Source organism: Equus asinus, chromosome 5, assembly GCF_041296235.1.
Source record: "Equus asinus isolate D_3611 breed Donkey chromosome 5, EquAss-T2T_v2, whole genome shotgun sequence".
NCBI lineage: Eukaryota > Metazoa > Chordata > Mammalia > Perissodactyla > Equidae > Equus > Equus asinus.
Window position 1 is genome coordinate 48,747,709 of NC_091794.1, and position 26,921 is coordinate 48,774,629.

Genomic DNA, 26,921 nt, shown 5'->3' on the forward strand with positions numbered 1-26,921 from the left:
CAAATGCCTCTGCTCTGTTTCTCTCCTGCTTATAAGCTTTCCCTGCGTGCCTTCCACGGCCCCACACTTCACGCGGTCTGCCCTGTGTCTCCGACCTCCTCTATCCCACTGTCCTCTCGTTCACTCCGCTCTGGGAAGACCAGGGGCTTCGGTTCCTCAGAGAGGCCACACCTGTTCCCACCGCAGGCTTTCTTCCCCTGCTTCTTCGTGGGACTGACTCTCCATAATTTGAGTCTTGGCTCAGCTGTCACCTCCTCAGATAGGTCTCCTCTGATCACCCCAACTAAAGCAGAACCCATAATCCTTGCCCCAGCGCCCTGCTACCGTCGCTCTTAAACGCTTACATTTTTTGTCTTCTGTCAAGCCTATTAATACCTGAAATTACATTACTTGTAATAATTTGTCTGCCTGTCTAATTAGTTGTCTAACTATCTCTCTTCCCCACAAGAAGATAACTAGAGAGAGAATTTGTTTAGCTACTGCTGTATCCACTAGAGCCTGTTACAGTGCCTGCTGCTTAGTGGGTGCTCAGTAATTGTTTAATGGGTTTATTTTAAGTGGATGCTGCCATAAAGATGAAAAGAGCTAGATTTGTATGAACAAATTGGGGCCTTTTCCCACCTCCCTGTTAGGCTGCCAAGGAGTCTGTAGCCCTGAGCTGTCCGCCTGTGGTTAGATGAGAGGAGGGCAGCCCTGACCTCCAGTCAAGTGGGTGGAGTTTGCTTATAGTGTTTCCTTCCCTTGTTCTCTCTGTCACACACACACACACACACACATATGCACACACATCATGCACAACCACCCTTTTACAGATGAGGAAACTGAGGCCCATGGTGTTTAAACGGAATCTAGGAATCAGTGAGCTGGGTTGAAGTCCCAGGTACCCCCCCTGTGGCCAGAACCAAACCGTTTAACTTCCCTTTCACAGTGGTGCGGTGAGGCAAGCTCAGAGCTCTCGGACTTGGCAGACTTGCGTTCAAGTCCAGGCTCTGTGCCAACCTTGACTCGGGCACCTTCCATCCCTGGCTCATCCTGTCTTCCCGTGAGCAGCCTGCCCTTTGCCTGCTGGGGTTGGTGTGCGGAGTCCAGGAGGTGATGTGGGAGAGGGTGATGAGCTCGTCCAGGCAGAGTGCGCTCCCTTACTGCTCCCCGTGGGCCATTTTCATCTGCTGGCTTTCTTCTCGCCTTTCCTAAACGTGAAAAGAAGCCAGTCTGGGGCACAGGGCTTGCACAATCATCAAAGCCTTGGAAACAGATCTTTGCTACGTCTCAAGGGTGAGAGAGTGGTGTGGACAGGCCTAGACAGAGGTGATTACTCTAGGATGTGACATCCCTCTAGGATGGAGACCACGTGTGTATACAGTAGTCACACTCAAAGGAAGGCTGGACACTAGTCTCCTGCCTTGACTCTGCTTCCCTTGTGGGTGAGTAACGTAATTCATGGAGGATCTAGGAGCCTGTGCTTGAGCAGGTGGCTTCTTTCCCCGCGTATGGGGTCTCCTCCCCCAGGAGCCAGGCGGCGATGGCCCTGGCCCATGCGGGCTCCTCACCTCTCTCTCCTGCCCACAGCTCCATCCTGAATCTGCCAGGGGAGTCGACGCTGCGGCGGGACTTCCTGAGGCTGCAGCTGGCCAACAAGGAGCGCTCGGAGGCCCTGCGGCGGCAGCAGCTGGAGCAGCAGCAGCGGGAGAACGAGGAGCACAAGCGGCAGCTGCTGGCCGAGCGCCAGAAGCGCATTGAGGAGCAGAAGGAGCAGCGGCGGCGCCTGGAGGAGGTGAGGACCACTCGCTCCTGGCCCTGCGTCTCTGTGCTGGGGCTGCCGCCCAGGGCTCCAGTGTTGGCCCCATCCCACCCTGGCGTGGGGCCGCAGCCTGCTGGGAGCCCACATACCTTCACTGCAGGGGGACGAGGCCCCAAGGCTCTCACAAGCAGAGGACTGTCCTGCTTGGGGCTCTGGGACCTTGGTGTGGTCGCTTCAGGAAAGCAGGTGGAGGCCTCGGCCCCTTCAAGTCTTACTCAGATGTCACCTCCTCAGTGAGGCCTCCTTGACCACCTCACTTAACATCGCACCCCCTCCCTCTAGCATGTCCTGTTGCCCCTCCCTGCTTTATTATTTTTACCTGCTCTTGTCACCTGCGCTCATAATTTCCACGTACTTCCCTGTGTCTGACACTGGAATGTAAACTCCCTGAGCGCGGGGGATTTTGTCTCTTTTATCCCTGATGTATCTCTACATTATGTATCTCTCCTGCCTACGACAGTGCTGAGCACACAGTAGGTGCCTCAAAAATATTCTTGGAATGAATGAGTTAATATACGAATGAATGAGTCAACAATTGAGAAGTGATATATAGGTGCTAACTAGACCACAGTGAAATGTCAAGTATGGAAAAGCAGGGCCTGCCTCTGGATAATCCTTTGTTCCTCCTCTGAACACTGGGGAGAGCATTTCACAAATCCTTCCACATGCCCTTTGGTACCCAGGGCCTGTCCTCTGGTTTGTGGGCTGCACTTGCCTTCACCAGCAGGCATGGCCGTCATCTCGGTGGGAAACCATACGCGAGGCACACTTCCCTGCATGGCTGTCTGGTGAGGCTCTACCCTGTGGTCTTACAGATGTGTTTTAAAGCCTCCTTCTCAGAGCCTTGCGCCGAGGCTTCCTTCCTCTGCCAGGTAAATCAAAGCCTCCAACAATTGAGAGGCTGGGAGAGCATAGCTGTTGGGGAAGTTGGATGGCAGATGAAAGGTTAACTGGCTGCGCAGTAATGGGGCAGTAATTTTACCCTTTTCCCAAACACCGTCTTGCTCCTTATTAACGGTTTACAGCAATTCACTTGCTTTGTCAGGTGGCCGCTGCAGTTAGAGGATGGTAAACTGCAGACACCAGCAACAGATTGCTTTTTAAATGGCACATCCAGGTCCAATGTCCCTGGTTTAAATCAGGGAGGGCCTCAATTCCAGTTTGCAGTAAATCCCATCACCTCATTATGTCCCTCATTATGTCAGTGTGCTGACCAGCAACGGTAATACCCAACGTTTGCAATTATTGAGTGACTTCTGTGTGCCGGGTCCCAGGTGGGATGCTCTGCTTGTATCCAGGATCTCATGTACTATCATGATCTCTTTGTATATATCCATTCTCTCTCCTACAAAATGCATATAATCCCCATTTAACAAAGAAGAAACCGGGGATCAGGGAGGGGAAGTAATTGGTCCCGTGTCACAGGCCCAGTAAGTGCGAGGTCAGGATTCGCACCCAGGTCTCCCTGCTCCCAAAGTCCACGCAAGCCCAGAGACGGTGAGTGCAGGTATGTGCCGGGGCCTTAAACGTGATCCTCAGGACTGATCTTCATAGGCTGCAGCCAGCGGTATAAGTCTGTAATACCGTTGGGGTGAAGACAGCTGAGTGCAGGCGAGTCTGCCACTGACCTCCTTCTAGTCTAGGAATGACGCTGGGGTGGACAGAGGCTCTTCAGGGCTGCAGGGAGGAACCCTCAAAGGAGCAGGTAGGGGCGGCTGGAGGGAGCTGGGCGTTCACCAGGCAGCTCTCCAAAGTGAAGGACCACGTGTAGCCGCAGGTTACTCTCCTGGGCACAGATTGAAATCCCTTGCAGCTGGGCCCTGGTGTAGTCTCCTTCAGCCCAGCCCACCCAGCCCAGTTGTGGCCGCTGTCCTGGCCCCAGCCCAGAGCCATGTCGTTTGCTCTAGTCTCAGGTCTCCTGAGGACCACGGGCCTCTGCTGTTTGGATCCAGGGTTTACTCCTTGAGATTCCTGAGCCCCCGTCTCTCCAGCTAAGCAGCGTCCCCTCAGGCTCTGCCCCCAATCCCGCCTTCCCTGCTGCTTTCCTGGTTTGTGGCTCATGCCTTCCAGGAGCCTTTCCCAAGGCTGCCACCTCGCTGGAGTCACACCCTGGAAGGAAGCTTGACCGTTGGCCTTAGTTAGTGGGTTCTTTGCCTAGCAATTTGCTATGCTTAGTTTCAGGCTAAAGGCACTTCATGTGTAACCCTAGAAAATTCCCACTGTCATCCCGAAAAGCATTTACAATATTCAAGAATGCAAATATGTACATGGGTGCATGCACGCGTGACACACACACACAGACTTAGATGAATTTCCTTTTTTAAACAAAATTTTAACATAAGAACTCTTGGCCTTTGAACCTAGATCCTCATTTAGTGCAAAGTGTTTTCAGAGGGTGCATTGTTTTGTTTTTATTTTTTATATTTTTCCCCTTCTTACCTGGCACGATCTATTTGACCTTATATTTTTTTTATCGAGTTGTTAGAATAGTCATTTCTAACAGTCATGAAGCACCAACCACATGACAGGCAGTCTGTTCAGCACTTTATGTGACTGGTCTCCTGGAATCCTCACGATAACCCCTCTTCTAAAGACAATGCAGCTGAGTCTCCGAGAGGTTAATCATCTACTGAAGGTCACACAGCTTGAGAAGAAACCAGGTGCTATCACTGCTTCCATCCTGCCTCTCTGCTGATAAGCCACGGTCAGCAAGCTTTTCCAGATTCTTTACCTGTCTGTGGACTTCCACCCTGAGAACGGAAGGAGTTTGAGCAAGGGCAAAGAAGTTGTCGCCAGCAGGTGCTCATATTTGAGCTGGGATCTCGCTCTCATGCTCCCAGGCAGAGCCACAGAGCCTTCCTCGTGTCTCTCCTTTTATGGCATTTTCTGGAGCCTCTACCTTGGACGCAAGTCAGAGTTCAGACTCAGAGGGACACGTCTAGCCACAGGGACACACCCTCAAAGTGCCGGCGCACGCAGAAGGCCACTGCATGCCCTTTGCCTGATGCACCGATGGGCATGAACCTGCCTTCCCCCAAGAGGCAGGACTGCTGTGGCCGAAGGGCAGCCAGAGGTGATACCCACCTTATCTTTTGATCCTTTATCTTGCCCCTATTGCTCGATAGAGAGGAAAAAGAAACACTAAATACTCACATGGCTGTACGTTCTGAACCCTTCAGTAATGACTCTGCCCCCAGGGACTCCTCTCCCGCACCTGCTGCATCCCCATCTGCTGCCCTGGCCTGTGGGGACGCCTTGTGTTTCTAGTGTCCTGAGTAGGAACTTGGACTGCATTGTCACACAGGAGCAGCAAGAGCCCCGGGTGAGACTGGCAAATTTAGCTTCATTGTGGGTGGGGTGAACTCTTGTGGGCATCCTAGGAAATACGTTCCCATTTCCAGATAAAGGCCCTTCCGATGCCCTTTGGTGACATGGGGCTGAGTAGGTTGTAGTCTTCGTATTCCTCAGTGATCTCAGATGTCACCTCCTACCAGAGGTTTCTGAGGAAGCCCTGCACGTCTTTGCTATTTATGGGTAACCATGTGGATTTGGCTAGGTTCTAAATCAGTAACTATATATTCTTAGAAGGGCTTTGACTGTAAACTGAGTGCAGTCATTTATCAGCTCATGAAAAGGACGTGGCTGCAGGCTAGTTAAATGGTGGGCACAAGACTCTCGGATTTTATTTTTATTGAGGTGTAATTGACATGCATTATTATATTGGTTTCAGGTGTATGACTTCGTGATTCGACATTTGTGTACATTGCACAGTGATCACCATGATGTCTGGTGACCCTCTGCCACCACACAGAGTTAATACGATATCATAAGGCTCTCCGCTTCTGACTGATGATAAAGTACAATTTATAACTAAGTTCCAGGCACTTGATTAAACCCCGCTGAAGCGAATGAGTCCATCAGTAGTGAGTAGCGAGAAGCACAGAGAGCCTCTTGTACTTGATTCAGTTCCATAAAAGTTCCCGTCACTTGGCCTAGACAACATGCAGCTTGTCCTATTCTCCATCACAGACGGAGCGCCCAGGACGTGTCGAGCTTTCGACTCTGGTTATCTTTTCACACTAACCTTGCACAGAAGATTTGTAGTGATGCTTGATTCTGCTTGAGAGTTTTGAAAGGATGTTAGTGATTTCTATGTTTTTTTCAACTTGCTGAGCGCCCATTTGGAGGAGAGTCCCTAGGTCACAGGAAAGAATCAGACTGACCCCAGGAGCACCACCCTCCTCCACGGTAGTAAGTTTATTCAGAGAATTGTGTTAAGTTTTTCAAGCCACCTAGATCTCCTTTAGTGCCTTTAAGACCATCCTAACGTGACCTAGTTATAAAAACAACCAGTTCTAGGTAAAAGATGTCCTAGTGCTTTGGTTGTATCACCTGAAATTTCTTTTAAAGAATTACCACCTGTAGGGCCGGCCTCGTGGCATAGTGGTTAAGTTCACGAACTCTGCTTTGGCGGCCCGGGGTTTGCAGGTTCAGATCCCAGGCATCGACCTACATTCTGTTCATCAAGCTAGGCTGTGGTGGCATTCCCACATATAAAATAGAGGAAGATTGGCAATAGATGTTAGCTCAGGGCCAATCTTCCTCACCAAAGGAAAAAAAAAAAAAAGAATTACCAGCTGTATCCTAATGGCCAGTAATAGTGGAGCACTAACATATAAAATGAGAGCCTGGTACTTCACACATATGAAGTCCCTATAAGGCTCCAACTGTTTATTTTGAGTGACTGCAGCTTTCAAGGATGTTGGGCTCAATTGTTTTTTTAAAAGTGTATGGTAGAATTAAAACCTTTTTCCTGTTCTAAAGGCAGTCATTCCGCAAATGCAGTGAATGCATACCTCCACTGTACAAGTGCTATGCTGGACACTGGGAATATAGGCTGCCCTTGTGAAGACCAGATCTGTGAGGGACACAGACAGTAGGCAAATAAACACCCAAATAAACGTTCACTACCGCTGCCAGACTGCTATAGTGAATGGTGAACTGAGTGAGCCACGGGGCGGGAGCCTGGCCGGGCTCGGAGGCCTGTTGGTCATATCCAGCTGATGGAGGGCAGCAAGGTGTGCGGGAACGCCAGGCTGGGAATCCAAGGCACAGTCTGGTGGGGCTTCACAGGCCAAATTAAGGAATTGTGAATTTTCTTCTAAGAATAGTGGGAAAGCATTGACATTTTCCAACCATGGAAATATGATCAGAACTGCGTTTTTAAAATGAAACTTCGGCTGCTGCAAGGAAAGTGATTGGAAGAAAGCAGGAGTGGGTAGGAGAGACAAGTGAGTCCAGGCCGGGAAGGGGTGTGCTTCAGGTGGATGGCTGGAGTGGGGATTGAGAAAAGTGGACACTGGGAGAGAAGTTGCAGAAGTTGTAGAAGATGCAGGACGTGGTGGTTGATTAGACGTCACGGGTGAGGGAGAGCAGGCAGTCACAGAAGGTTCCCGATGTCGGACTGGAGCATCTGGGCGGAGGACCAGGCTTGGGAGCAGGAGGAGATCGATTTGGAACATAGTGAGTGTAAGATGCATATGAAGTGGCCAGCGGTGACGCCAAGGATGCAGTTGGATCATATGGATATAGCCATAGAAGAGGGGTTGAGGACAGAAAAAAATGGAAATTATTGGTTTGTGGGATTGAAGTATACATAGAGAAGAGAAGAGAGTCTGGTCCTGAGCTCTGAGAACTCAGAGAAGGGGAGGAGAAGTCAGCAAAGATACTGATAAGGACGTAGAAGGCACACCAGGAGAGTTTGATGTCATGGCAAAGAAAATCGAGTATTCCAGCCTAAGGATGGAGTTAAAGGGGCCAGGTCTGCAGAATGCTGCCCAAAGGTCGAGTAAGATAATGCCGTCCTTTAGTATCAGTGACAAAGGAGATATTTAAAAAGTAGTTTTAGTGTAGTACCCTCTAGAAATGCATTCATTACCTCTCTCTTGGGAGAAGGGAAGCAACCTGCTCAGGAAGTCAGAAGACCTGGACTTGGAGTGAAAAGTCGTCGGTTTGAATTTGAGGGCCTCTGTGTACCACCTGCATGCCCTGGCGGTCCCCTTGGTCTCCGTATGTCCTGTCTTCTTGAGCTCTATGGGGAGGCTGCCAACACAGCTTGTTCCCACCACCAAAGTTGTGCTGAGGGTTTACCAGGAAAATGCATGTGAAAGCACTTTGTCAACTGCCAAGAAGGGAGCAGCTCTCACTTTTGAAGGACCTATCCAATCCAGTTTAAGTATTGATGACGAGACCCACCTCATGCTTCTGAGTAGAGAACTCTTCATAATGACACGTGCATCCATTTGTGGTCAGCTTTGCCCACATTCTCTCTTAGCATTCGCTTTCGCTCGGGGCAACCAGGCCAGTCTCACAGAAGCTCTGCCAGCTGGAGCCCAAACCAGAGAAGCCGCTGGTGTGCGAGGTTGTTCCGTGGAACCCAAGTAGTTTTCCCTGGATGCTCTTAGACCGAAAAAGGTGGGGAGGTGCTGGGGGAGCTGCATATCTCTTTAAGAGTCACTGTGTGCACAACATACTGAAGCTCTGACAAGTCCCATGGGCAACAGAGCATTTGGGGAAATTCTGTTAAGAGTAGTATTTTGGCTAACAGGAATATTTTGGCTATCTTACTTATTAAAGCTAAGTTCGTTAACTTTTCTGTGCCTCAGTTTCCTCATCTGTGAAACTAGAAATAACAATAACAGTTACCTCCTGGGGCTGTTGTGAGAATTGAATGAGTTAATTCATAGAAAGCCTTAGAATACTATCAACACTTAGAACACACTGAATAAATACTAGCTGTTGTTATTATTGGAGTGGGTGCCTTTGGCTGAAGTCAGAGGTATAATTTCCAAAAGTTTAAGCTCTTTTATGTGCAGCAGTAAAACCCTCTTGAATTTATTAAAATAAATGTACCAACAGCTAAGTTTTTATTCATGCTTTGGGAAGAATGTTATACTAGTAGAAATGTCATTAAGAGAAAAAAAAGTCCACAATTTTTAAATGGCTGGATAGCAGATTAGCATGGAGGCAAAGTGCACCAGCCTTGAATCCGTGGAGACCAAGGTTTAATTCCAGCCACGTGGCCTTCGGCAAATTCCCCTCTCTCAACCTCAGCTTCCTTATATACACAATCAAGATACTATTTACTATGCAGAACTGTTGAGAGAAGTAAATGGAACCATATATGCAGAAGACTAGGCACAATGCCGTTCACAAGAGTGGATTGACATTGTTGGGTCAATATTTTGTTGTTATTTTGGAACTGATGACTTTAACGTTGTTGTCAGCTTTTTTGTTTTAAGGGTTTTCTAGATAGACAGCATTTTCCCATTGCAGGCCTTCCTTAATTCTCTAACGTACCTTCCTTGTTTACTGTGAAACCTGGGCTTTTCCATCCCTTCTCAGAGGCTCTTTCTGAGCGCACCCCTCTTGTTGTGTCTGGCTGGGACATCTGTCTACTGTTAACTTTGTCTGCAGTCCTGGCCTTGCCAGCACAGATGGGCAGCCCATTCTTCATCCATCCAGATGTACCTTGTCTTGTAGGATCAACTGCCACCTTGGAAAGTCTCGTGTTTCCAGCCAAGCCTCAGGGGACCTTCCCTGGGAGAAGCTCTGCTTTTCGATAGATTTTCTCATCAGTATTTTTCACTGTCATTTCCAACACTGTATAATTCTGATCCCATCATTGCCACCACGTGGCTGCATCAAACCTCATCTCCTGTCAGTACCTAAAAAACCCCTAAGAAGGTAGAGATCTTGTGATGTCTGAATAGTGAGTTTCTGGGCATCAGGGACACAGTCCCTTGGGCGTGATTGTTTCACCAAGAATGTAGAAACAAGGCTGTTCAAGAGTACAGGAAGAGACTGCCTGGGTTTGAATCCTGGCCCTGCCACTTACTGCCTTTGTGATCGTGGCAGGACGTGACTTCTTTATGCCTCAGCTTGCCTGTTTATAAAATGACAGTAGTAGTTTCAAGGGTTAAATGAGTTAATACATACAAAGCACTTACAAAAGCCCCTGGCGCCCAGTAAGCACCTAAATAAATTCAAGACGAGACTGGACATAAAGGGAACAGTCTTTGCTGCTCGTTAGCTGCATGTTGTTGCCACTCGGAGTCATCTCTTTTCAGGGTGAGGGCTCACAGCTGAATGCAGCCCGAGCAAGCGGGAGATGGAATGCTGCATTCCACCCACTGGACCACTCTCCCAGCTCCTCAGCCAGAAGAAAGCACCGTGAACAAGAATAACTCCCCCATTTCAGGGCCTGGAGTGTTAATTCAGCGACACTGCTGAGAAATGGCCTTTAGTTCATTTAATCATTGACTGCAGGCATCCTAATGTGTCCTGTGAGCAGCGGCCGCTCGTGGGGGGCAGAGCAGCCCTTTATTCCTGGATGTCGTTAACATCAGCACGAGCACCGAATGCTTTCTAGCTGGGCTTTTGCTGTCTTATTTCCATAACTGAACAGAAATTATGAAACAGCTGGGAGCCAGGCTAGCAAACTGGATGCTCATTGTCCGGGGCAGGGCCTGCCCACGGGCCTCTGACAGTGTTGTGTGGTCGTGTGTGCCTGTAAATCACACTTGTGCTTCAGGAGGCCGAGTGGTTGGCATGGATGTCGGAACCCTGCTTCTCAGTGGATCGCAGAGGGGCTCCTTGTTCTCACTTACCTGCTGAGCTGTAAGAGGCCAGGCTTTATCTGCTTGGTCACCTGGGTCCGATGATAGGAGGGGTTTCCTGCCTCGGTGAGGAAGTTGGGCTGAAATTCCTATCCTGCAGCTTAAAATGTTACTGATACTTGATATCCTTTTGGTCAGACTCCTTCCTACACTTTCAAGGAATGGGAAGGGTATGCTGGTGTTTTATATGTATAGCATTTCAAACTGCAAGAAAACCAGCGTTAGGCAGTTTCTGGCGCTCAGTGTATCTAGAACACCTTAGGTGGATGGCAGGGGTTGCTTTTCGGTGACAGCATGGAATAGACGTGACAGACCTACCTTCCATCGTCTAGGGTCTTCATGGCACTCTTTCATTACGTCTAGTCTGCATCTTTTATGTTGATGAATGCTTCACATCATTGTTTTTATTTGTCCCTAACCTTAAAACTATGACAACAAAATAGTTTCACCGAAAGTATTATTTTATATGACATTTAAATCGAGTTGTTTTCATTTCACCTGTTTTCTTCACTGAGCCGTTTTATAGAATTATAGAGGCAGGAGAACATAAGGGACCTCAGAAGTGTTCTAAGCCAATTCTTCTCTCAAAGCAAGAATCCCTTTGACGATGTTCCTCAGAGTCGTTTAACCTGTTTAACATATAATCTCTGCTTTACACGTTTAGAGGTTTGAGGCAGTGTATTCTGTTTTTGAGCAACTCCTAATGTTAGGGAATGTATCCTGTGACTGATTCAAATCCTTGTGATACCCCTGCATTAATACAGCTCACGCCAAAGAAAACTAAAATGCCCTCCATGGCAGCTCAGAAATGTCTGCAGGTGGGGATAATGGTCTTCTCCAAATGTTACCACTTCCTGCGACCTTTCCACATATGATTATCATTTAGCATCTTCGTGTCATCCCAGATGTGCTGGAGTGGCCCTGTCTGGAGCCATTGTATCAATAAAAAGGTTTATAATGGGCTTGCTTTCTTAGGACTCAATCTGAGAGTCTCATTATAAGGCTTCAGAATGGTGGCAGGAGAAATTTGGGGACTACATTTGCGCTTGACTTTTACACCAGCCTCCAGAGTCATAGGTACTCAGATGTCCATTGGGCCATTCTTGCGCCTCTGTATCCTACTCAGGAGAACCCAGGTAGCCATTCTCTCTAGGGAAACTGCAGCTCAGAGACAATAAGGAACTTTTGAATAATCACATTGCTGAGCATCGGGAGAAGAGGCATGACCAGGATTCTTCAGTAAGCCTCCTTGTGGCTCAGTCTGTTTAAAACTTTCAGTTCCTTTCTACATGCGTAAAGACCAGCTCGGCACACGTGTACTCAGGTGGTGCTTAGCCATGGGGCTGCCTACTGATCAAAAGTTGGCTGGGAGCTCAAAGGAAGGGCTTCATTTAGGCTGTTGATTTTCCAGGAAAGATCTGAATGGGTAGGTTGGTTTGTCTTTAATAGTGTAAAGTTGATGTAAAAAGAAAAGAATGAAGTATATCTAGTCTGTCTAGTGTTCTCAGTGGTTCTCTGATTACTGGTTCTATGAAGAAAGGATAGGTAGCAAAGTGAAGATAGAAAGAGGGAAAAATGGCCACTTGAAAAAGCATAAGACAACGTCTTTCGCTTTGTATATATAGATGTCTCAACAGCTGCTTTCCAGTTCTCAGAGGCACCAGGGCAAGGGCCTGACGCAGAATATTATCTTCGCTTTACGCTTATCAACTGAGTGAAGTTGGGCAAGATAGTGGCCTATGTGTGGCTCAGTTTCCTTGTCTGTCAAATGGGGATGATGGCAGTAGTACGTGCCTCAAAGGCTGGGGAAAGAATTAGATGAGTTAATGTGAGTAAAGGGCTTAGGATGCCTGGCATCATAGGAGGCACTACATAAGTGTTTGTTCTCATTATTAATGATTCTTCTTTTTTGTCATTCTGACTACTTTGTTGTGCCTTGGATTCAGAGGTGCCAGCCTGCTTCACCATCACTCTCCCATCCTTCCTGTGAAGCAGGTCTGGAATCCCAGTGGTAGTTGCAAGGAACCATGCCCTTGCCCCGCAGTGGTTGGTTTGCAATGTTCTTTCCAAAACTGAAACTTTAGCAAATGTTAAAATGGGCCAGTGGAATGCCCTGAAGCTTCAATGCCTGTCATCCCACGTACAGCTCCTGCAAAGCTTAGGCAGAGCAGCCCTATTTAAGTGAGGGGGCATGTGTGCTGTGCGGCCGATTCAAAAGACCGAACCGGGTCCTTTCATTCCGAGTGTCTTTGAACAGAGAGCCCCTGAGTCGAGGGGATGGTTTGAGGTAATTCCCAAGGAGCCTGACTTGATCCTGCACCAGCTGCTTTCCTGTCCTCTGGAGGCTGAGTCAGGTCTTCCATGGTCAGTGAGGTCCCCTCTCACCACTTCCAGGAGGTCACCCAGGGTGAAACGCAAGCAGAGCTCTCCGCGAGCAAACCAGAACTGCTTCACTTCACTTCTTGCTTGGAATCGTTTGTAGATTTCTGCTTTTCTATGTGCACATCCTTGCTTAGACTCTTAGAATGAAAAGATCTGTAAGACCACCTAATCTGCCCCCTTGTTGAAGGTTGGGTTGAAGTGACTTATTCAAGGTCATGCAACAGTCACTCATTTATTAAACAAATACCTATTGAGACTGTGGGCTCTGCAGTGTTTGTATTGGTGGCATAGCAGGACTGGAATCTAGTCTTACTATTTCTGATCTAGTGTTCTTTCCCCCAAGTGCTGTGGCCTCTCTCATCCACACCCCTCCCCCAGTGACACATCACATTGCAGCTGTGGGATGTTAATTCTCATATGTGGGTGTTACCTCTGAGTCTTTATAACGGGAAACATGATGCGAAAGATAAACCCGGGACCCCAAATCTTTACACGATGGCGTCTAGCCTTGTTTTCCCCAAATCTACCAGAATCTCATGAGAACAAGACTCAAATTCAACCTTAATATTTGGTAAGTAGAAAAAATCAGCCAAGTATCCTGTCTGGAATTTCTTGAGGATGTTGAAGGAAATGCTAACGGTGATGGGGGTAGATAAGGCGTATTTGCTCAGTTCCTCCCTCCATGCTACACTGTACCTCCCACTTTGTCTCCAATTGATAGAATACTCTCCCAGGTATTAGACCCACAATGCAGTCTTACATTAGAAGGGGGATTGGATTATGTTTCCCTTTAGGTCCCAGTCAGTTCTGTGTGTGTTACTGTCGCTCACTTGAACCAGTTCTCTAGTGAGAGGGCGTGGCAGGGTCAGAGCAGAGTGATCCCCACTGCTGCAAAAACAGCTTTAACCACATGCTTAGGTGACACAAGCAGAGGTGGCATCTTTATAAACAAAGAGCCAAATGACTTGTCTACAACTTCTCGTTTATCTCCGTTTTGATCTTTCCAAGGGAGATTTTGAGGTTTCATAAGATATGGAGGGCCAAGACTTCTTCATTTCTTTGTTTGTGTATATCCTTCTTTGTGACTTTTCTTCATTCCAAAAAGAAGACTTAAGGTGGCTTACAAAGATTTATACAGTAACTAAAAATAAAGTAAACGAGAAAATAAAGTAGAAGGGACTATCAAGTGGAAGAGAAACCAAGATGAAGCCTGGGTAGGGTCAGTTCACAGAATGTCTGCATAACGTGGCATGCAGGTGCAGGTGACCGAGGGGGCCAACAGTCTGGCTCTGAGAGTCCTGGCAGCTAAGAAAAGAGGCAAACTCGAATGGTTTAGGGTTCATGTTGTCCATCAGATAAGAGTAAACCCATCAGTCAGGCCAGCTTTCTGAGACCATTAAAAATCTGCACCCTTGCCTCGTAGTGGTTGAGTAGTGATATGAATAATGTCTGAGGTTACGTTCCCACCATAAACACAGTGGTTAGCTTTATTCAGCTGTTCTGATAACACGGTAAAAGGCAATTTATGGCATCATCAAAATCACTTCTACAAGAGCCAGTGCACTATGGTGCAGTTCACACCTTTCTGCTGGTTAAACTTAATCTACCAAGAACATTTAAAGAAACAAAAGGAAAGAAAGATCAACTCTGCAGCCTTGGTGATGAACACCCATGAGGGATTATTTCTTACAAATTTAACAGGAATTGAATATTTAAGGGTTAATGTTATATTCTCTTGCAAAGATTTAAAGAGTCAGAATTCTGCGTAGTCAATTTGGGATAAATGTATAACCTTTGAGGGTGTCCTGAGCAGGACAGGATTATTTCCTCATTAAAATTAACTAGCCAGTTCATATACTTGAAAGTACAGCCATTCAGCCTCTGCCTGGAGGTGGCCTGAGGGGAACACCCATGGGAGAATCAAAACTGTCCTAAAAAATTTATCCTTTGGGGACACCAACAGAAGGCAAAGGGGACAGGGAGACCCTGGTGACTTACTCCATAGAGCAAGGCAGCAATGACTTTAGCCTGGAAAACTTTCAGAGTGGGTATTATCAGTCATCCCCAAACCAAGAAGAAAAAAAAACAATTAAGAAACCTATAAGAACCCACTGAATGTCTAATATTAAGTGATGCGTTTTGGAGATGCCTCCAGGAAGAGGTGGATACAAATACACTTTTAGACAGTTCAGTATAGCTGGGGCATCTGCCAAGAGTTTCAGAGTGGTTGGTTTAAGCCTTTTTGTTTTTGATGGCAGAACCACTGTGATCTTGATGCATAATTTGTATGAAATTTAGAAGTACCATTTGATTCTGCCCTTTTCCACTCCTCCCAACTTGACTCTTATTCCCTTATTTTATTTTCCTGCCTCTCTCTAAGATGGCAAATAGGTACTATGCCAGGGCCAACCGTAGGGGGCTCTCTGTTTAGAAAAGCATTCCCAAGCCTTGTCTATGCTCAGCATGAAAGAATATTCTGGCCTGGAACCCTGTCTGAGAAGGACATAGAAGGGTGAAGTGGTGGTCTGAGGCTCTGCCAAGCTTTCTCCTCTTCTCTTGCTACCCAATTTATGGTTTTCAATGCAAAAAATATCAATGATATCAGGCCCTATCTGGGATATAGAAGGAGATAAAAACTGGAGTGGAAAAGAGACCCTACCCACAAATAGCTTTCAGTCTAGATTGCAGAGTAGGTAAGGCATACTCAGATAACCATAATGTCAGGTATGATATAAACTATAAGTATTGATAGGAGGGAAAATGCCCCCAAGGAAATTTACAGGCTTTCCCCCCCTTTTTTTTGGTGAGGAAGATTGGCCCTGAGCTAACATCTCTTGCCAATCTTCCTCTTTTGTTTTTTTCTCCCCAAAGCTCCAGGACATGGTTGTGTATCCTAGTTGTAAGTACTTCTTGTTCTTCTATGTGGGATGCTGCCACAGCATGGTTTGATGAGCGGTGCGTAGGCCTGTGCCCAGGATCCAAACTGGTGAAGCCCAGGCCGCTGAAGTGGAGTGCATGACCTTAACCACTACGCCACTGGGCCAGCTCCCTGCCCCCAAAGAAATTTAAGAGGATACTGTGTTGTCTTCTTTTGCCCCAACTCTCTTAGTTCAGTTCAAAACATCTTTGTGCACCTGCCAGGTACCAGGCCCCACATGAGGGGCTGGGGGTCCAGCGGGAATCAAGCACACTCCTTGCCTTCAAAGAGGTGCTTCCAGCCAGAGTCATCAGAGCTTTGTAAAGGTGTCTGCTTGAGACAAAGGACATGATATTTCTCGGACTGTTTTGGTACGGCCCCTCAAACAGCCCCACACCCAGGAGGAGAGAGAGCAAACATTTTTCCAGGAAAGGCATTAACTCAAATTGAGACACGGCAGCTGGAAATTGGCAAGGTGCCCTGAGAATGTTGGGGAAGTGATTTATTTTTCCAACCTCGCCACAGGAACCAAAGCCCTGGCAGATGCCTCCATGAGTTAGTGGCAGCTGATCTGAGTGAGATCATTATTAATTATTAGTCACTTTCGAGTGTCTTTCTCAGAAACTACAGAGTACTTGGGAAGCCCAGACTCTCTTGAGTTGCAATCAATACTGTGTGCACCTTGTGCAGGGACCTGAGTGGCATGGAATAATAAAGCAGTATTGATTCCTGGCAGAGGGGTTGAAAATGCACAATTTTTTCACATGAAAATCAGCTAGATCTCCAAAAGCCTTGATTATTTTTTTTCCTCAAGAAAGAGACCAATGGTGGGAGTAGAAAATTTGAAATGTTAGCTAAATTAGGGCTATTTCCTGCCAGGAGCCAGATCTGTACACATAATTATTTTATTCTCTGTGCTGGCATTGATTCATGTTGTTTGAGTGTTGGAAATATCTCTGTTTTGGGTTTGTAATCCAAATTATTCAGCTGGTTCCTGTGATGATGTTTTCTACTCTCATCTTCGCTATATTATTTTTCCATAAAACAAATAATTGCCTGTCTGGAACTTAACTAGTCCCTATTCCTCAACACACTCCTCGTTCGCTTCCCTAAACCTGCTTTTCTGCCTCTGTATCACACCATCCGCCATGCCTCTTGGCCAAGAACTTCACTCACTCTCACAAACCCCATAGTCACTAAATTTTGCCTATTTTATTTTAGCCTTATTCTGATTTCTACTTCTAAGCATCCACTCCAGTCTTATTATAATGACTGGAACTCTGGATAGTTTTTAGTCTTTCTTCCTTTTGGCTGCATCTCCATCCTTACCAGGGATTATGAACATAGACTGTCCAACTGCCTTTGCTTAACTCATCGATGCCCTGTCATTTTCTGCCTGGCTCCATAGAATGGCCTCACACTGTGTTTCAGCTTTTCATCTTGCCCCCTGCCATAGCTGTTAGGACGCCTCTTGAAAATGCAAGTCTGGTCGTGACATTTGGCTGCAGACGGTCCTCCAGTGGCTCCCCATTGCCCACAATCTAAGGCAGACAAATAACTGTTGGTGTGGAAGTGATAGACATTGAGGTCAAAAGATGCAGCTGATCTCTCAGGCCTCAGAGGTTATTGGAAGACAGCAGGTCCGAGGATTGCAAGCAAGAGCCACATCAGGAAGGCCTCCTCGTTCATGGGCTTCTTTGGAGTTTCACTGTCTGTGGTTGGTTTAGCTGGGGCTGTGACAGAGAGCTTTTGTACTAGAAAGCTGTATCCTGGTTGTATAGAGCTAGCTTGTCAGTGTGACACAGTCACAGTCCATTCTGTTTTGAGTGACTCATGTTTCCTCAGCCAGACAGTGAAGTGTTGTTGAGAATATTACACGGGAATGGACCCCCTGATATGTCGCTCCAAACCTCGTATTCGAGGAAAAGAAACTAGGCTCTGACACAAAGGGCCTGCAGCATTTCTCAAAAGAGGCACTACTAGTGTGTGGTATGGGAAAATATTTTGTAATGTATGACTATCCTGAGCATTTCGATGTTTAGCATCCCTGGCCCCTCATGCTAAATGCCAGTCATATCCCCCAGTCATTGGGACAACCAGAAAAACTCACACATGCCCCAACACATTCCAACCACTCCAGGGATTGGGGAACGGTACTATCCATAGTTGAGAAACATTGCCTCCTGTGACTATTAAGATAGTCTCCTTTCCTGAGAACATAGGGAAGAGCCGGATTAATTTGTGATCTTTCTATCACTCCTGTTGCCTCTTCATCTTCTGGAATGATTGAGCTCAGGTTGAAGTCACATTGCCTGGCTTTGAAATCAAGCTCCACTACGTACTGGGTTTGACCTTGAATGTGGGCATGACCTTGAACAATTACTTAATCTCTCTGTGCCTCAGTTTTCTCATATAAAATGGGGGATAATAATAATACCTATCTCAGAAGATGTTTGTGAGGATTAAATAAGATAAAGCATGAAAGGTGCTTACCACACCGTCCAGGGTTGGAGGCATGGTAATAGTAGGAGATAACCTTGATGCTTCCTGAGCTTAAGCGTCTTACTTGAGCAAGAAGTTGAAATTAACACTTAAAGGTGAATACTCTAGAAAATAAAGAAAGGCAGCATGGTATATCATAAAGGGTAGGGGACTGGGTGGGAGTCAGTAAATTCCCTTGGACCTTCAGCCATTAATTACTGTGTGGCCTTGAATATTTCACTTCACTTCTCTGGTTTTTGCTTTTTTTATCTATGAAATGTTTGCCCTACGTGGTGTCAAAAAGATTGAGTGACACGAGCATGCAAATGTGCTTTCAGACCTATAGAATCTCATAAACAGTTTGGTGATACATAATAAGTTACTTCTTATACACTGGTGTTTCCTCCCCTGATTTGAAAACCCCCATCAGCCAATCAGGAGAACCCGCTTAGTGGGAATTTCTTGGGATACGTATGAACCTGGAGAGTCTACTTGCATGGTAGATGGAAGGTGGTTCTCTATGACACTGAATTACTCTTTGTCACCCCGTCCCTGCCAATGTGCCCCCAATAGCACAAGAGAGGAAGAGCCTTCGGGCATGTGGGCATCTCTGTTAAGAACTCACGTCCGCAGTTCAGCAGCTTTCCCTGCTGGTTTCCAGACACCCCCCGCCAGATCCTGTTTCCTTCATGGTTGTCTGCTTGTTGCCCCACAGCAACAAAGGCGAGAGAAGGAGCTGCGGAAGCAGCAGGAGCGGGAGCAGCGCCGTCACTACGAGGAGCAAATGCGCCGGGAGGAGGAGAGGAGGCGTGCGGAGCACGAGCAGGTACAGCTGCGACCAGGGAGCCCCACAGGTGGCCCCAGCGGGAACTCCAGTGCCAGCCATCTCTGGGGTGTGGGTCACCTTCTCTTAGGACTGCTCAGTTTAAGCAGGTTTTTACTCTTTCTCAAGCAATTATTCTTACCTATTCAAGAAGTCAAATGCACAACCTTGGCAATGCCCACTCATTCAACCTTGCTGCCTACCCAAGCCAAAGTCCCCGGGCTTACCTTGATCTTCTGATTCTCCCAGCCCTGGGTATCTACTTTGAAGGTAGCACTGAAGCATGATAAATGAGCCACGTCCTCCTCTTTCATTGCTTCAGAAGAGCTTTTCTACTCATGCCGTCTCTGGTCTCCATGACTTTGAGCCATTGATGCAGGCCTCCCTCTCTTTTTGTTAGGACCACATTCTAACAGCACAGTGAAACTTGGCAGGATGGTTCCGTTACAAAGACTGTGCATGATGGCATTCAACAATTATTTTATCGCTGCTGCTTGCACAGGAGCCTCTGAATTTCATAGCATTGTTAATTCCAGGTAGCACGTAAAGAGGGAACCTGTAGTAAAAAGCTTTAAAGTGTAGCTGGGTTTAGTAAAACCTAATAGTAGCAGCAAAGCCCTGAGCCGTCTCAGCCAGCTGCTGGAGCTGGAGGGCTTGTGCTTTTGACTGCATTGAAATGCTTTGGCTTCGGTGCGGCATACTTTTCCTGTTCTGTGAGGAGGTGTCTGGGTATTTTTTTCCATCCTTCCTTTCACACTTTACTTGGCAGCTCTTGTCACCTTTGAAATTACCGGTTCTTTTTCTCTCTCTTTCTCTCTTTGTTTTCCTCTGAAATCTCTGCTGCCTACCTCTCCAGGAGTACATCAGGCGACAGTTAGAGGAGGAGCAGAGACAGTTAGAGATCTTGCAACAGCAGCTACTGCATGAACAAGCTCTACTTCTGGTAATGGGAAAGCCAAGAGCCAGCTGCCCTGCTCTGTGTTCATTGTGTGTGTGTGTGTGTGTGTGTCCTCCTAATGTGCCGGTCCGGAAGAGGAGATCTTTCAAGCCTCATTACCCTCTAAAATCTCACAGAGACTTAATACATTTCCTGACCCAGTTTGCTGAGTCTTAATACATTTAACACACTGGTTATGCATTCTTTATTAACTCCGTTTATTTGTGAAACTGTAACATGAATCCAGCCTTATTATAGGTTCAGACGGTTTTTGAGACCCACTGTGTTTATTGCAGAGTAATTTTTCAGGTCATTTGCAACATGCTGGAACACAATCATGGCAAAATGCACCTCTTCCAGAAGAACCCACTCAGCTCTGCAGTCATATTTCATTTGCAGACTATTAGTTTTACCCTTACGATGGGAACATTTTGTGTTCCCTGCTCATGCGGCTTCCACTTGAAGTACTTTTTTATTATTATTACACTGCTCTCCAAATGAGCTTGGCGTATCTTTTTTTTAACTGAATTTTTTATTCAGTGACACTATGATATTTTTTAGCCTGTACATAAGCTTGCTAATGGCCTTTGTTGGTCCAAGTTTTGTTAAACAAAAGATGATTTAGGCAATATCTTTCATTGCTAATTTAGTTTTGTACCTAACTGTACATGTTTGAATGGTTTAGTTAGTCAGTCAGGAAGTGGATGGCTCCTTACTGGGGTAGTGGGCTGACCGTCCAAATGCCTGCATTATTGCCACTTCTTTGGTTGCAATTCGTCAGGGGCAAGTCACTTTGCAATGGGTGGTGTTCTGTAAGGACCACTATTAAAGCAATGGTGTTTTCATTAAATGCCACATTCTGTGTAGATGCTAACCCGAGGCTGTAGCTTACCTCTATGGCACATCCTGACATCCTCCTGGGGTTCTGTTCGCAGTAAGGCCCTTTGCTGTCACCTCCTTTGCCTCCATTGCATGCTTCTCTGATACTGGTCAGTGGTTTGCATATGGTGATTTGGCCTTTTCTTTGCTCCCCTTTCCTGATCTGGACAGGAATATAAGCGCAAACAATTGGAAGAACAGAGACAAGCAGAAAGACTACAGAGACAGCTAAAGCAAGAGAGAGACTACTTGGTTTCCCTTCAGCATCAGCGGCAGGAGCAGAGGCCTGTGGAGAAGAAGCCACTGTACCATTACAAAGAAGGGATGAGTCCTAGTGAGAAACCAGCATGGGCCAAGGAGGTAAGTAAGCAAGCAAGTGTAGCCATGCCCTGTTGGCCAGGCGATTGGCTGTAAGGAGTTCATCCAGTAGAAGCAGAGAGTTAAACTAGTGTTACTAAGTTGGAAAACAATTCCTTGTAAGATGCACATGCTTTGCTTTTGGAAGAACCATTGTTTCCGTAGAGAACTGGCAAGGCACTTTAACTCATTTGGGTTCTTTTCTTTTCTTTTTTTTGTATCTTCATGGATACAGTGGACTTTTGTTAATAACAACAGGAAGTAGAAAAATCCTTTTCCTTATAGGAGTCCAATTAAGTTTGTGGCATGAGGAGGATTTTTAGTGACTTTTCCATGGAAGAATATGATTTAAGGCTTAAGGAATTCTAGGTAGAATCATTTCCTATCCATACCTGGACCCTGAAAGTGATCATTAGCGTTGTTGCTAACACTCCCTTGTTCTTTTGTGATACCAGTGTATGCACAGTTGGCCTCAGATTTGTGGTTGTGTTATTCACTTCCAGGGTCAGAGGTCATTTGTATTTCTTTTGCAAATACTTCCAAAGTAATAGTCCTTCATGTGCTCCACTGTCAACTAAGGAGGATTTTCAGGAACTTGGCTCTGTGATGAGCTATTTTAAAAATCTAATTAAAAACTGTTTGGACAGTAGAAAAAAGGGCAATAACCAAATGGATAAAGCAAACAAGCGAAATAGTAACTCCAGCCCAAATCAGCAACCCTTCCAGGAGTCACTGTGTCAACTCATGTGCCTAACACCCTGGTTTTCAGTTCTGTCATTGTTTGTGGCACCTACTGATTTCCTTTATTTTCTTGTGAGCATAGGTACACATTTCAAAGGATGCTTATGGTGTCTTGTATTTTGTTCTAGCATCTTCAGTTATTTATAGTGAGACCTTATTTCAAATTATCTAGACTACACTATTATCAGAACCAGACTTCTTACATAAGCTCCTATTTTTATAAAAGTATTTCTTTTTATTTTTTCATTCTGTCTTACATATGTATAGAAAATGCTTAAAATGATGTTGTGCTAATGTTGACGATGGTTGTTTATGGAAAGTGAAAACTGCAGGATTTTTTAAAAAAAAAGTTTTTGTACTTTTATATATGGTTTAAATCTTTTATAATGATCATGTACTGTTTTTACAAAAACTCTTTTCTTTTAAAACTTAAAAAACTAAATTTGTAGAGAAAATCATGCTATTCAGTGTAAAGAATGTTTCTGATCACTTTCCCTTAGAGTGTGTAAACATGACTTGTATCTACCTATGTCTGTAACAGCTGCCTCTTTCTCTTAGATCAGTAATTCCAATTTGTGATCCTACTCCCAGGTACGGCGTCAGCCCCTTAATCACCCACCTGTTCTTCCAGCTAAGCAGGATGGCTGTGCTGTTAAACAGCAGCTAACATGCGTCCTGGCTGGCAAAGGTGTGCCACCGTCCTCCACTGCTAAACCATTTTCTAGCCATGCCAAATTGAAACCCTCAGCTAAGCCAGACTCACAGCTCCTGATCATGGCAGGTGTTCAGAAGGCTGAGAAACTAGCCTCTACTAAGCTAATGCCAGTAGCACCTGCAGAAGTTAATGATTCCAGATCAAGACTCCTGTTTGAGCATCACTCACAGAGGAAAGATGGATCAGCTTGTCCTATTAGACTTGGTCTTGAAGAACAACTGAAGCCTCAGGAAGTCCCAAGGACCACAGTGAGACCTCCAGAGCGATCTCGCTCCCAAGGATGTAGCCCAAGTCGAGAGTTAGGATCTAAGGTCATTTGTGTGTCCTCTCCCAACATCTCCAAAGTGACAAGCCCCAAGTTGTCCGTTACTGCAAATAAGGCGGGCCTTAGAGACTCATGTGGACCTCAGGGCAGGAGGGGCATGAATTCATGCATCCTTACAAGTACCTCAACTCCTCTAAGAAGTGCTGCATCGCTAAATAACCTCTCTTTGATGCATGACCACGTGGCCCTCAGTGTTCCTGGCCCCAAGCGTGAGTTTAGGAGAGGGCCACCTACAGATCCCCTTGGAGAATACCGTAATTCTTTGCAAAGCATTCGAGAATTCCTTCTTTCCCCTATGCAGCTTCCTCAGGCACAAATGTACCAGAAAAGGGGAAGAAGCCTGGAGCAGTTTCCACTTCCTTCCTTCAGACTCTACCCAGCATGTTCTGATTTGAACTTAACCACTTTGACTTCATTGTTACCTAGTTACTATTTGTCCTCATCACTAAGTTTCCTGGCCTGTCCTCTCCATTCAGAAGTAGTTCACAGTTCCCGAGCTTTCAGAAGCCATGGTATTCCTGGGGGAAGATCTTTGCAGATGTCATCAAAGCAGTTTTCTAGACCTCCTAATTCCCCTGTGCTTCCTGGCCAGGCTCCCAGCAGTAAAAGAGACCTAGAAGTTGGGCATGCAAACAACATGACTGTGTCATCAAGCACTCCAGATGTAAGGTTCCCTGGCCATCATAAGTCTGGGCCACCTCTGGTGGGTGACATCTTACAAGGTCCCTGGCTTCCTAGCAGCTGGTGCTTTTCCTTCGGGCTTCATGCACTTCTAGACATATGTGGGAACATTCTTTTGGGATTTCATGTTTAGTCCTATCCTCTGGGTGTGGATATAAGCTGGATTAACATAATCCAGCTTCCAACTAACTATCAATCTATTCATTAAACAGTTCCCAAGTCTTAGAGTGGGTGTTCATATTTTAGAAGACAGATGAAACACTTAGATGATAGAATGAGTGACAGTGCTAAATTTGGGATTGGAGCAAGTGGTGTACTAACAAGAACAAATAATTGTCTGCCTTGGTTTGATTCATCATTTTCTTAACACCCACTTCTTAAAATGGGAATAAAAATGAATATGAGGATCCTTATCTTCTTGATCTTTTAATGCTTCTCATCAGCAATGTATGAACTTTTCTTCTAAAGCATTATTCACAGGTTTCTTTTCCTATAGTAGGGAGGTAGGTGGGTCTGAAAGTAGACAAGCAATAAAATACATTTCAAGACTTTAGATAGGGACAGAATCTCTAGCTCAGCAGTGTCTTAGTTATCAAACAATACAAATAACCTGGGTTAAACTCGCTTTTGGAGGTAGAATGAAAGATACCGTTTTCTTATTCAGATGCATCCTCTGCTAGGATATAAATTTGAAAATGTCTGTGCCAGGAATGGGTGGGCTGCTCTGCCCATGCCACAGTCTCCTGTGATACGGGGCTGGGCTCTTTTGTCGCGTATGCCGTTGAAGGTCCTGCCCAGCCACCTTCCACCACTGCAGCCTCTTCTGTAATCTTCTCCATATTTGTTTTCTGACTTGACTCTATACCTTCTCATGAAGATGGGTTTTCCTTCTTTGATTACTTTTCCATCCACTTATTTCTCTTCCTTATTCCAGATCAACAGTTTTTCATTAGCAATGTGACATTATAAAGCTTGATCTTCTGCGTTTTTCTTGCTTCATTTTGTAAAACATCTGTCATCATCGCGTTTCTCATTACCTGTCTCATTAACTTGTTGGATGCAATAAGAACAAATGAAAATACTCGATCATTTGCAAATCTTGTTGCGCTCTTCCCGCTTTCCTTTTACTGAGTAGTCTATCTGTTCTGAATGTGACATTGACTTTGATTTTCAGATTTCAGCCAGAAAGGAACATGAATGTCTCTGTTAAAAGGAGGGGTACAGGTATTCTCATTCCTTTCAAATTCTCTCCCATTTCTGGATTGGGATGGAAGGCAAATCTGTTCTGTGAAAACATCAGAATGATATTCTGTTAAACATCAGCAAAACTTGAACTTTTTTTTATACTGTCCCTTTTTGAAAGATAGATTCCTTTTCTTATAATGTCTTTTTCTTTTAATGGGACAGATTTCTGTTCCTTATAATGGCATGTGATTGTCTGGGCCTAGCAGTAACTGTGTGTGCCTCCCCGACCAACACGTACTTTTTTTTTATTTTCACCAACACACAGCAGTGACAGAATGCTCTGTCTACGTGAGGATTGCATGAGATGGTATTTTTAACTTTTTTTTAACACTCCATCATGTTCTTTCTCTGTGATGCATGCCAGTCATCTGGCTATGGTTTTATTTGGCAAATAATGGGCCACGATGTCTCTTTATATCCCGTTAGCCCATTGTGCTTTGAAATCCTTGTACATAAGAACTCCTTCTCCACTTGGTTTTCTCTGCTCTACACTGATGTGTGTTTTCTTTTTATGTGAGTTATTTTATATATGAGGTCCCAAATTGCCATTTAGAGAGTGTATAGCTCTGCTCCCATCTTTCCTCAGTTTCTGCTTCTCTCTCTTAAGATTTAGCATAAGAGAGAGACTTGTAAGGAAGTAGTAAGGAGTTTGAGTTCAAGTTCTTCCACTTCCTGGCTATGTGACGTGGGACAATCTCACAACTTTCCTGAGAGGCACCTTTCCCATCTGCCCTTCTTGCCTCGCAGTTGGGAGGGTCCCGGGCAATTGTCTGTGTGAATGTGCCATGGAAACTGGAAGCACTGACAAATGCAAATGAAGTATAGTATGCAACATATTCACATTCTGTTCCCAAGGCCATTGTCACCTACAAGGAATAAGTGTTTTGCCTCTGTTGTTTCTGGTTTGGATTTTACATGGGCAGTTCACGAGCATCTCCCGTCTCCCCCACCCACCTCTCCCCAGTAACAGATGTGCACTTCTTCATTTCCCATCCCAGCTTGCTAAAGATTTGCCTCATTGCTTTTAAGTTATGTGCTCCGTTCACATGAGGATTTATACTTTTCTCTGGAATGAGTGATTAGGAGTGGATCTTGGAAAAGTAGTCCAGGCCCTTGTCTTCAGGTGAGACCACATTTTAAGCATTTCATAGGAGTGAGCATCTCCTTTGTCCTCAGAGGTGCCTTAGAGAAGGAGTAGCCCCAGTCTTGCTCAGTAACCATTGGCCCGTGTGGTTTTGCCAAAGGACAGTATGATTCAACTCTTTATGTGACCAGTGAGTGCAGGGTCAAAGTATCTGGGGAGCACTTAAAAGTTATTTGCTGACTTCTTTCTTTTTCTCCAACATTGCCAATAAAGACAAAAAAAAACTGTTTTGTTCAGTTGGATAAAAAAGGAATTCCCATACAATTGTGTTCAAGTCACCACATATTAGCTCTTAAGTAAGGTCTTTTAAGTCCTTCATAGACCCCCACGGATCCTGCATCTTATAAAATATTTTAAAAATGCATCCATATTACATAGTAAATATATTTTTGCTGTTAACATTTTAAAAATTACTTCTATAATTTTGTTTTGAAATTCTCTCTCAGCGAGTATCATTCATTATTGCAAAGTGAGCATTGTAAGCTATAAATTGTTTTCAAATGTATGAACCAGTTTAGCAATTGACATTGATATAATGTTTCCTCTTGTATATGCTTAAACATGTTTTTATTCCTTTTGAAAACCTTTTTGAAATCTTATAATCAAAACTTTTATCTTCAGGTCTTCTGTATTTGTGGTCTTTCTACATCTCAGAGGCCTTAGACATCACTCTGATCGTACCCAATGGACAGCACAGCCTGCCTGGAGCAGAATTTTATTTCTGAGACCACAATTATTTTTTCCTTCCCCTCATAATACTATAATAAATAGTATAGCATTTCTGCAGAGGTGATCCAAATCTTCCAAAGTTATTT

The 26,921-nt window shown here is 45.4% G+C and overlaps 1 protein-coding gene across 18 annotated transcripts in view; it reads left to right on the forward strand.

Moving 5' to 3' along the window:
• The window catches only part of TNIK (TRAF2 and NCK interacting kinase), a 381,117-nt gene that overhangs the window by 283,224 nt on the left and 70,972 nt on the right, over positions 1-26,921 (forward strand). For 12 of the 18 annotated variants that reach the window (XM_014866817.3, XM_070509445.1, XM_014866823.3 and 9 more), the window contains exons 12-15: positions 1,570-1,774; positions 18,975-19,085; positions 19,939-20,025; positions 21,070-21,258. In XM_014866817.3, coding sequence (XP_014722303.1) covers positions 1,570-1,774; positions 18,975-19,085; positions 19,939-20,025; positions 21,070-21,258 — 592 coding nt within the window. The remainder of the gene's footprint in view (positions 1-1,569; positions 1,775-18,974; positions 19,086-19,938; positions 20,026-21,069; positions 21,259-26,921) is intronic. The other 6 variants (XM_014866822.3, XM_014866827.3, XM_014866828.3 and 3 more) reach the window with 1 other exon arrangement.